At 47.9% G+C, this 10,819-nt stretch overlaps 1 protein-coding gene across 3 annotated transcripts in view; it reads left to right on the top strand.

Moving 5' to 3' along the window:
- Window positions 1-10,819, top strand: part of Mob2 (MOB kinase activator 2) — a 50,476-nt gene that overhangs the window by 32,636 nt on the left and 7,021 nt on the right. For 2 of the 3 annotated variants that reach the window (XM_050137836.1, XM_050137838.1), the window contains exons 1-3: window positions 2,237-2,402; window positions 10,062-10,222; window positions 10,404-10,497. In XM_050137836.1, the coding sequence (XP_049993793.1) occupies window positions 2,293-2,402; window positions 10,062-10,222; window positions 10,404-10,497 (365 nt within the window). In that variant the 5' untranslated portion in view covers window positions 2,237-2,292. Of the gene's footprint in view, window positions 1-2,236; window positions 2,403-10,061; window positions 10,223-10,403; window positions 10,498-10,819 lie in introns of those variants that run through there. The other variant, XM_050137837.1, reaches the window with a different exon arrangement.

The following is a 10,819-nucleotide window of genomic DNA, read 5'->3' as shown; positions in this document are numbered from 1 at the left end:
TACATCTGCGTCCATCAGTTGCTGGATGAAGTTTCTATGATGACAATTAAGGTAGTCATCAATCTTTATTACAGGGGAAGTCCAGTTCAGATACCCCTCCACTATTGCTTAGGGTCTTAGCTGGGGTCATCCTTGTGGATTCGTGAGAATTTCCCTAGTCCTAGGTTTCTTGCTAGCCTCATAATGGCTCCTTCAATCAAGATATTTTTTTTTAATTTATTAAAGATTTCTGTCTCTTCCCCACCTCCGCCTCCCCTTTCCCTCCCCCAAGATATTTTTTTAAGGGTTTTTTTTTTCTTTTTTTGAGACAGGGTTTCTCTGTAGCTTTGGAGCCTGTCCTGGAACTAGCTCTTGTAGACCAGGCTGGCCTTGAACTCACAGAGATCCACCTGCCTCTGCCTCCCGAGTGCTGGGATTAAAGGCATGCACCACCACCTCCTGGCTCTTTTCAGGTTATTCTTAATAGTAAGACAGAATAAAGTGATACCGGTTGCTAGAAGCCATATTGGATGCTATCTCTCCCATCATCGATATCAAACTCATCGTCAGACCCTGGTGCTATCTCCAGAGCATGTTGGGCAAGTGCTTCTTCCTACTCCATGTTCCTCAATGTTTGTAGAAGCTGCTAGCCCAGACTTCTTGTTCTATCCCCATTAGTACGTGCTACCAGAGAACCAGAGACACCTGTGAAGAATATAAATTAGATCATGCCACTGCCCTGAGTAAAGCTGTTGATAATTTTCTGTCCTGATCCCCTTCCAGAACTTTGGGCTGGCCAGGTCCAGCCTCTTTCTGTGTCTCTACCATTACACACCACTGATGCCCCCTTTGGTTCTGGCCTTCTGTCTATTCTTTAGCTAGCTGGTTGGTTTGTTTTCCCTTCTCAGTGTCACTAGGGTCTCATTTCACAGTGTGACAGTTTGACTTACAGGTTTGTGTGTTCTTATTCATTTGTATACTGTTTTTTAAATTCTAAAAATTGACACATAATCAATTTGTGGGGTCCAGTTACTATCGTTGGCATCTCAGAATCTGTTTGCACTAGCATTCTTTCCTGGTCGTGGTTTGTTTTTCTGCTTCTTTACACATCCAGTACTTTTTAAAAAATACTACTCCCTGGAACTATATTATTCAAAAAGCTCAGTTTCTTATAATCAGACTACTCTCCAGGAGGTAGGAACAAGCTTATCAGCAATTACCTACTCACCTGTGGCTAAACAAAGCCTCTTCCTTCCTGAGAGAGGCTCTGTGCAGTGGAGGAGACCTTGCAGGTAACCCAGCCAAGACAGCTAGGACTCCTGGCTCAAAGACAAGTCATGTGGGGGACTCTTGGTGGGAAGTTAAGAGGGCCATCTGCCTTCCTTACCCCACAGCTTCTGTCTAACCCTGGGGAAAATATAAAACACCCAAGCCTGGTTCATACCTGTCACCTATATGGAGAAGTGCTGTAGAGCCTATCCCTTGATTGGCGGCAGCATGGGAGCTTGGCTCACCCAAACTATAGTGGAGTTTGTGGAGCAGAACCCCCCTATCAGTCCATATTGGCTACTCTGACACCACAGTGGAGTCCAGGATGAGATGGAGTGGGAGTACCACTCCCAGATACTTGATTTCTATGGCTGGGCAGTCTCCTGTGTACAGAAAGCCATAAAGAAGGTCTTGGCTACACAATTTGAGAGCACATGAAATGATGCAGATATTTCTGATGCCATAATGGCAGTGGTCCTGGCTGGTAGGCCTAACAAGCAGCCCTGTCCAGAGCCAGCTTTGTGCCCTTCAGATTCTCCAGAAGCCTGTTGACCTTTTCAAAGCTTGTCTGAAGCTCACCTGCAGAGTAGAAGCAGTTGTGCCCACTCCGGAGGGAACCTCATGGCCTGTTGATCCCTTTCCTGAGCATGCTTGCTGCAGAAGCCTTGCCTGCCTGCTGATTTCCGGGCTTTACTCCTCAGGACTGTATTCAACCCTAGGCCTAGGTGGCAAGGGAGGGCCTCCAGGTGTGACTTGGGCTTCTCTGGCAGGCCCCTCCTACTGCTGTCTGCCAGTTCTCCTCCCTTCTGGCTTTGTTGATCCCACCCTGCCCAGCCAGCTCTTCACCACTTTGAAAAAGCAGTTCAGGCACTCCCCTATTTCGCCAGCCTGGGCGGCCCTTGCTGTGTAAAGAGAGCAGCTGTTTGTCTCTCCTGTGGTCCTCATTGGCCTAGAGCAAGGGCGGAGGGCACTTCCGAGGGAGGGAGCCCAGAGCTGCATTGCCTGGCCTCCACTTTCCCTCACCAGCTCTGCACTCCCCACATCATGTTTGGAGAGCACTGCAGTCTCCCTTCAGAGCGAACTCTGCTCAGCCATCCCCCCAAAACTGGACTCCGCTGCAAAATGGTGCTTCAGGCCGTCAGCAAAGTGCTCAGGTAACGGGCCCAAAGGTAGTCTGCCTGGGAGGCAGTTGGCTGTGGCCCTGATTGCCTTCTCAGCGAAGCAGCCTGCTATGCTGAGCCTGCAGTGGGATGGGTGTGCCGTCCTGGGCCTAGAGCTGGGCCTAGCAGCCAAACTTACTGCTTGCTGCCCAGGAGCAGCAGTCTGCATTAGATCTTTGCTATGTGTGGCTCTCCTTGAGGCAAAACAGGAGTTCTACCTTGCTCCCTCTGGAGAGTGCTGGACAGTGAGTGAGAGTGCCTTTATCACCAACAAGTGTGTCTGGCTGGGCTTGTGTTTTTTGGCCAATGACTGTCTCTTGAGCATGGGCCTTGGCCAAGGCAAGGATTTCTTGGAGCTTGTCCTTGTGTGTCCAGAGAAGTGATGGTGTGTGCTCCAGGTGCCTACTGTATGTGAGCTGCTACTGGGTGCTGCCAGGAAGACTTTTCAGATGTTTTTAACCTGCAGTGGTGCTCTTTCCCCAATTCTGGGGTGTGTGTGGCATGCAAGTGGATGGGTGAGAAGGTATATGCGTGATTTGGTGGGGGTGGCAGTTTCAAGGCAACTTGTTGCTCGGTCATGAGGGGAGAGTCACTGCCATTTAGAGTCCAGTCAGTTTTCCTTCAGTGATGGAATCTTGTATTTGCCTCTCAACCCAATAGGTCATCTCCCTTCCCCCCTCCCTCCCTCCCTCCCTCCCTCCCTCCCTCCCTCCCTCCCTCCTTCCCTCCCTTCCTTCTTTTCCTCCTTTCTTCCCTTCCCTTCCCTTCCCTTTCCCACTCCCTCCCATCCATCCTTCCTTTCTTTGTGACAAGGTCTCAGTATGTAGCCTTGGCTATCCCGGAACTCACTGTGTAGACTGGCTGACTTTGAACTCACAGGGATCTACCTGCTGAGTGCTAGGATTAAAGATGTGTGCAGCCATGCCCAGTAGAACTGTTATTTAAAATGAAAGTAAGTAGCACTTGCTTTTCTAGTGCCTCTTTTGACTGTGAACTCCTAAAACAGAACTCTTGGTGAGGCTTTTGACATGAATCCAGTCTCTGGTAGCTCCTTGCAAGTGGCTGATGAGTTTTGGGATATATGTGTCTGTGCATCTGCCTGTCCATATTCACCTCTGACCCCACCTGTTCCCCTGGGTCACTGCCCCACATCATTAGCTGAGTACCTGAACAGGGAGTATCAACAAAGTGGTGATATCCCCTGCCCTGATTTGGAATATTATTGATGGTGACAGTATACACAGAGGACCACACACATGTCAGTATGTGTGTTTCTGCATGTGTGTGGATGACAGATACCCTCATTAGCTCCAGACAGGCTAAAGAATGGCACTTACCTGCCAGTGACTCTTGGCTGTTTACTCTGGGTAAGGTCCCATTAGAAGACATCTTAGCCTGGCCTTCCTGAAGATCACATTGAGTTTAATAGGATAAGTGGGTACTGTCTAGGCATACCTCAACCCTGATGTGTCTGTTTCTCTACTGCTTTGTTCTTCAGATGAGTGGGTCTTTTACTAGGTTAACGACACCAGTGAAAGTGTGCCTTGTCTGTGGCTACTAACCTTTCTGGATAGGGGGCACAGAATACTCTTAAGAGAGAGCTCCAGTAACCTCCATTGCTTATGACCCCAGCCCAACATGTGTAGTGAGATGGTCTGGGAGAGTCTTCTCATCTTGGTCTCTGAGGCCAAGTATTGGGCAGTGGAGTTAGTGAGGACTTAGTCCAAAATGGGCTTTCCAGTATAGAAATGAAAATTTTGGGCCCCACAAAGACCTAGGCCCAGATAGATGCTGCAGAAAAGTTGATAACCTGAGGTAAGTATCTTCCCTATACTCACAATTCAGTGGTGCGAGACTAGCTGTTGAGGGGCTGGGGAGAGCCTGGGAGTATTTGGCTGGGCTGTGAGGGCTATGCTAGCTTGGATCCTTTGTCACAGGGGCCCTACACTGGGAAAAAGTATCATTATAAACTTGAAATTAGTGCTTTGAGTAGACTGTAGCCAGACTTTTTAGCATCTAGTTGCACTCTGCCTGAATAGTAGTGTTTCTCAGATCTGGCCTGGAGGGATTGTATCTATCTTTAAGTTCCTCATTCTCCTGCTCCCTTGCCATATCCTCCTCCAGTGTTATCCCCCAGCCTCTCAGTGTTAGCATCTCCTTCCTTAATGTTGAGCACAGGCCTCTAGATGTTAACTTCTGATCCCTCATTGCTAAATCCCCACTCTCTCCAGCCCTTCAGTGTTAACCCAGCTGGGACTGGTCAGGTGGCAGGGTGGGAAGCAAACACATTCTCTCTTTCTCTAGAGACCTGAGCTGTTCATACTCAGTGTTTTGTACTTCCTTGGAGTGATGTACTTTCCCACAAGACTCTTGTATCCCCTCCCCCACTATCCTCAGACTTTAGTGTTCTTAAGCCCTTCAGCCTCTTGACTTGCTGTGTATACTTTCCCCAAGTCTGAACATCCTTCTCCTGGAGCACTTTGCTTAATGAGCATCTATGTTGGGTCAGAGGCTGGGGGAATCTGGGTGGTGTGCTAAATGGGGGCTTGTGGGGAGGGCATGTAGGCTAAGCAAGAGCACATGCCAACGTAACATCTCACCATCCTGGTCCCAGAAAGATGCTGCTAGCCTAGCTCCCAGTATAACACCCACAGCCATCCTAGCCTCATGCTTAGTACCACAGATGCCACAGAAATTGATTCTCTCTTATTTTTTTTTTCCTGCAAATTTCTGTTTCTCCTCAGAGGTCAGACTATCAACCAGGATTGATTCATACCGTGTGTGTGTGTGTGTGTGTGTGTGTGTGTGTGTGTGTGTGTGTGAGAGAGAGAGAGAGAGAGAGAGAGAGAGAGAGAGAGAGAGAGAGAGAGAGAGATATGAGGTCTTAGAGGACCAGGGGAGTTTGCAATGTGGGCAGGAGGTGGACAGAACACTGTGGGCAGTACAGGCATTGGAGCAGGGGGAAGGAGGCTAAGGCCAGATGGAAATGTGGGAGGCAAGAAGGTGATTCTGGTAGAACCTGGATAACTCTTAACGTAGGTGTTTTACTTTATGAGTAGGTCCACCTACTCACTGGGGGCCAGCCTCAGCCTCACTGTTGGGGACTTTGTTTTGGCGGTGTCTTCCCAGGAGCTCATAGTACCTGTGTGGATGTGGTGTTGCGTAGACTCACTAGTCCCTTTAAGACAGTCTCTGTGCTGCTCACACTCAAGGCCTTGGCTGCATAATCCTCCTTTTACAGAGTAACTGTGGTGAGTGGTCTAAGGGGAGCAGGAAGAGTCTGTAACCTCAAGCTTGTATGCAAGCATGGCTAGCCACTGATGCCATGGTCTCTTTAGCTTTCCTCGGATCCTGGAAGATGTTTGCTCATCCTGCCAGGTGAACACAGAAACACTGGCAAAGGAGCTAGAAGTGGTTCTCTAAATGAGTCTAGTGCCCTGGCCAAACCCCACTGATTCAGGGAAATGAGAGAAGTTGGAGTTTGGACTTTGATGTTCTGCAGAAGCCTTTTCACTAGCACCTGCCACATTCTTCCTCAAGTAGGAACCTGGGCCCTGGGCTGCCTCTTGTTCCTCTTGCCAGAGTGAGGGCTCTGTGACTATGACTGGGAGATTTAGGTTGGCAGGAGAGTGTCACTGAGTGCAATATGCTCTGGGTCCCAGGTTGACCCTTTGTGATGGGGACAGTAGCTAAATGGGAGATGTGACTGAAATAGGGAAGACTTGGGGCCTGGTGTAAACATGCTGGTGTCGAACATGCCATCTACTTGCTGCCTTTTGACTTCACCCCAAGCATCTATGGCCCATTACAGAGTGAGGCAGGCCCTTCAGGAACTCTTTTCCTCATCAGGGTTGGGGAGTAGCTTCTGCCTGAAGGAACTATCTCCTCCCTTGCAACTGTGAGTGGGTGTGAGGGCAGGATGTTGTTCATAGTACATCCTCCCTGAATGGGTCCTGAACTGTGCTCAGGAGCTGTGGTGATGGCTGCTTCCTACCATCAGCTCTTCTTAGTTGTCTTATTTTTATTTCCTTTAGCTTTTAAGTGAACATCTCAAGCCACAAAGCATGGACATTGCTTGACAGCTTGACTTTTACCAGCCCCTTTCTTGACTTCTAGGATAGGACACACAGAAGATAGAAGGTAGCTTGCTAGTCTTGAGGACACTACAGGCCTAATCCAACATTAGGAAGCAGATCTCTGTGTTCTGACCAAATAGCAGGTGAACTCAGTAGTGGGAGACAAAAGTTCAGAGAAATGCCAAGGACAGGGAGTGGATGTGTCCCAAAGACATTGGTAGAGCCCCTCCTAGGGTTTATCTACAACTCCTAGAGTTGTAGAGTCCCATACTGCTGGGCTGCAAGACTCAGAAGCCCATGTCAGAGGGACTTGAAATACCCACTTTCTGTATGGTACACCCACACCTGTGTTTCGGCCCTAACAGACTTCTGTGCTGTTTCCCTTAGCGCTTGTGCTGGTTCAGGAACCTCAAGGCTGGGCTGTGCCCTGTCCTGTCCACTGCTTGGTTCTGGCTGCTCTTGGCCCTGCCCTGGAGGCCGAGCACACATCGCCTTTTAAGGCTAAGCTCTGCCATGAGAAGCTGAAAGGAAAACATTTCCCTGGCATTCAGGGAACATTTTTCTTTCCTCTTTCTCTTAAATAAACCATCAGCAACCTTTCAAAGCAAAGAAAGGAAAAAATAGGTCACAGTCAGTTAGAAAGACCTTTCACCCCACCCCCATCTAGCCTTCCAGAGCTGTGGAAGACAGGATTCAGAGCCAAGCTAGGCTGCTTCCTAATGCTATGCATGGTAGCTGGTCTAATTGCCTGTGTTATCAGGTCAAAAAGAAAGGTATATAAGAGGTGCCCTGGCCTGAAGCCTGCATTGTACTTTATCTGGACAGGCAGGGCTAACCTGGAGTGGGCATGGTAGGAATCTGAGCCAGAGGCCACCTCCTACACACACCCCACCAGTCCTCGTGTTTGCAAGGAGGCCATGGTCTTAGACATATGCCTTTAACACACTGTTCTCCTTGTTTGATGCTCTTCTTACCCTTGTGGAACAAAGTGGGCATTTCTAAGGAGACTGCTTCTGGGACCCTCTGTTAGATCTGTTCCTTGTAATCACCTGGTCTGTTATAGGCTCTGTATAGCCCAGTGCTCCTTGCAATTGGTTGCCTTATAGAGAAGGCCTGTGTTCCTGTTCTTGGTCCTCCAGCTGTCCAGTATCTCCCACTGAATCCCACATTGAGAGTTTCTGATCAAAATTATCCTTTTCTGATCATAAGGCTTCATGCCAGTATCAATTTACGCCTGACATGTTAGAAGTCAGAATGTTCACTACTGAAGAATTTGTTTTATTACATGAGGTCAAGACTCAGCTTTACTATGGGAACACTCATAGTGCTTCTCAGGTTTCTCATCCAGTACTCTCATCCTGAGCCTGAACATGTTAGACATGTGTAGGGTGCCAGCTGGAAGTTCAGAGATTGGTAGAAACTCCTTTGTTTCTAGCATTGTATGGTCAGTGCCTAGAAGAACCTGATTTCTAGTGTGTGACCAGCCAGGAACCTACACTTAACACACTTCAAGGGGCTTACAATCCCCCTTTTTTATTTACAATTGATAAACAATCAGGGGTCAGGAAAGGGGGGCAACAGTACCATTAAACTACTCTGTGTTGAATGGGGCAAGCAAGGTATAATTAGGAGTTGTAGGCTTCTGACTCTACTGTAGCTAGGGGCTGGTAATCCTGTAATAGCAACTGATTAAAAGTCTGGTTAGAAATCTTTTGGATCTGTTGTTGAAGAAATCTAGACAATAAATGTATAAGGCAGGATGTGACTAGTAGGATTAAGAAAAGGTGGAGAAAGGGGGTTAAAAGTCTCTATTGGATTGTCAATGATCCACTAGCCAGAGGCATCAAGCTGTTTCTTATGGTTTTGGAGATCCGTCTGGAGTTGTTAGATCTTATTTTTTACTGTACCCAACTGGTTGACATAAAAGCACATTTTTCCTTAAGGAAGGGACAAAGACCACCTCTATCTGAAGTTAGTAAATCTAACCCTTGTGGATTTTGTAGTATTACAGTGGCCAGTGAGTATATTTGGCCCTGGAGAATAAGGATGGTCTGAGCCACCCATTGGAGATCCTGGATGAAGTTAGGGGAAAACTGGTGGTAAATAGCTAGGAAAGAAGTCATTCTCTCTGCTCCAGTGTTGATGCCAATGGCTATACCAAGGACTTTGAGAAAGCATAGGACCTGAATCATTCATTTGTCATGCCATGCTGCTATAAACCCTGTGATGTGAATTGGCAGGGGTTCTTCTCCGGGTACCGCCTGTAGTTTTGGAAAAAAGGACACAAGGGCACAATTCCCAGACCACCCAATGGGTAGACAGCAGGAAACTTGAGTGCTGCAGGGAATCGAGACATTTTTGGGCATAGGGCCTCAGGTCTGTGGAATCGGGTGTGCCCACAAAAGTTAAAGCAATCTGTGGATGTCAAAGAGAGAGCTGTGGGAGATGGGGTGGTAGTGATATTTGGCAATGATTGGTGAAATGAGAGTCTGATAAGCCGATGGGCAAGGCCACAAATGGTGGTTGTGAGTTTGACCCAGGAGGGATACACAGTCAACATTCTCCCAAGCAATCAGAGTGTTATTCAGTAGCTGATATATAGAGGGTAAGGTCTGAAACAAGAGATGGTATGACAGGGAGGTGGGATCTCTAAGAGGGGTATTATTAGAGATATCGGGAGCATTGGACCATTTCTGCTATGTCTATACCTAGGGGCTGAGAGTGTAGGGTGTGTACCCTCTGTACTTTGATCATGCCCTATGAACGGCTGTGATAATACTATATAGTAAAGTTTACCAGTGACTGCCATTTTCTATCTAGGGGGCCGTGGGTTCTTAATTAGGATGTAAAAGATCCTCCATTCTGAATAAAAGGTAGAATGCCTTCCTGAATATGCATTCTGTCTCCTACAGGACCAATAAAGGCAGTCTCCATAAGTATCTGACCAATGTCGACAGTAATTTCTAGTTTGATCATAGAGAAAACAAGTACAGGGGACAGGCATTTTAGAAATTGATTGAAGTGTTACAGTATCTCCTTTTGGCAACCTGCTGGTGAGCTGTCTCCAGACCCCACCTTGTGAGTGGTCTGGTTGAACCATTGGGTATAGGTTTCCTGAACCTTTGAAATCTTAATGTAATAATAGCATAAAGGGGGAAAGAAATCAGAAACATTTTTTCATTACCTTAAATCACTTCCTTATACATTCAGAACTTTTATTTACATGCACTAAAACACTTTCTCAGACCCTCAGACCTTTATATATACACTTCTTAGACCCTCAGAACTTTCACCTTGGAAGAGCAGCTTTTTGAAAGAGGTTTATGTTTCAGGCACCAGGTGCTGCCCCCTGCTGTCATGCCTGTGTTGCAACCCAGGTCCACAGTACTGTCCCCCAGAATGTCTAGAGTCATGACCATTTGGATTGGCCACTCAGTTGCCCTGACCAGTCTGGCCTTTGGTGGTCTCTCCTGCCTGCATCTGATTTAATTAACCCAGTGTGTGCAGGGTCCTTCCCCTGTGGTTTGGGCCCACATTGGGACGTGCGGTGACCATGAAATCCTTTCTTTCTTGGCAGGAAATCTAAAGCTAAGCCAAACGGCAAGAAAACTGCTTCGGAAGAGAAGAAAGTGTACCTGGAGCCAGAGCACACCAAGTCCAGGATTACCGACTTTGAGTTCAAGGAGCTGGTAGTGCTGCCCCGGGAGATCGACCTCAACGAGTGGCTGGCCAGCAACAGTGCGTGCGGGTGGGGAGGCGGGTCCAGCAGCTGCAGGGCAGGGAGTTTCTCCCCATCTCCAAGTACCAAGTACCCCCAGAGCAGTGGTCCATGGACAGGCTGAACTCAGCTGAACCCACTCCCTATCACGCCAGCTGGAGCAGGGGTGTTTACTCACCTGGCCCTTTGCTTCTCTTCCAGCAACAACATTTTTTCACCACATCAACCTGCAGTATAGCACAATCTCAGAATTTTGCACAGGAGAGACGTGTCAGACAATGGCTGTGTGCAACACGTGAGTAGCAGCCTGGCCATAGCACTTGTTGGGAGTGTGGGATGGGTTGTGATTGACTTTGCTGTCCTGACTACTAGCTTCTCGGACTCCATCCTTAAGTGGAGTCCGTGCACAATCTCAGGCTAGGCAGAGTTTTTCTGTATGTGAGGGGCCAGGTGTCCAGCGTGTCCCTGCTGAGGCATAAAAGATGCTAAAGAGCCATCAGGTGCCAAGGGCAGGTCATTTTTAGATGGCCCCTGAACCTGCAGAGTGCTCATTGTCTCATTCTATTAGTAGAGGTGTCTTATTGACAATTCCTGAACAGATCTAGTGCTGACAGCTC

The sequence above is a fragment of the Alexandromys fortis genome, unplaced genomic scaffold, assembly GCF_014885135.2.
Source record: "Alexandromys fortis isolate MF-2015 unplaced genomic scaffold, M_Fortis_MF-2015_v1.1 scaffold_3, whole genome shotgun sequence".
Classification (NCBI taxonomy): Eukaryota; Metazoa; Chordata; class Mammalia; order Rodentia; family Cricetidae; genus Alexandromys; species Alexandromys fortis.
The sequence above is the reverse complement of the archived record's forward strand: the minus strand, read 5'-3'. Positions and strand labels throughout refer to the sequence as shown.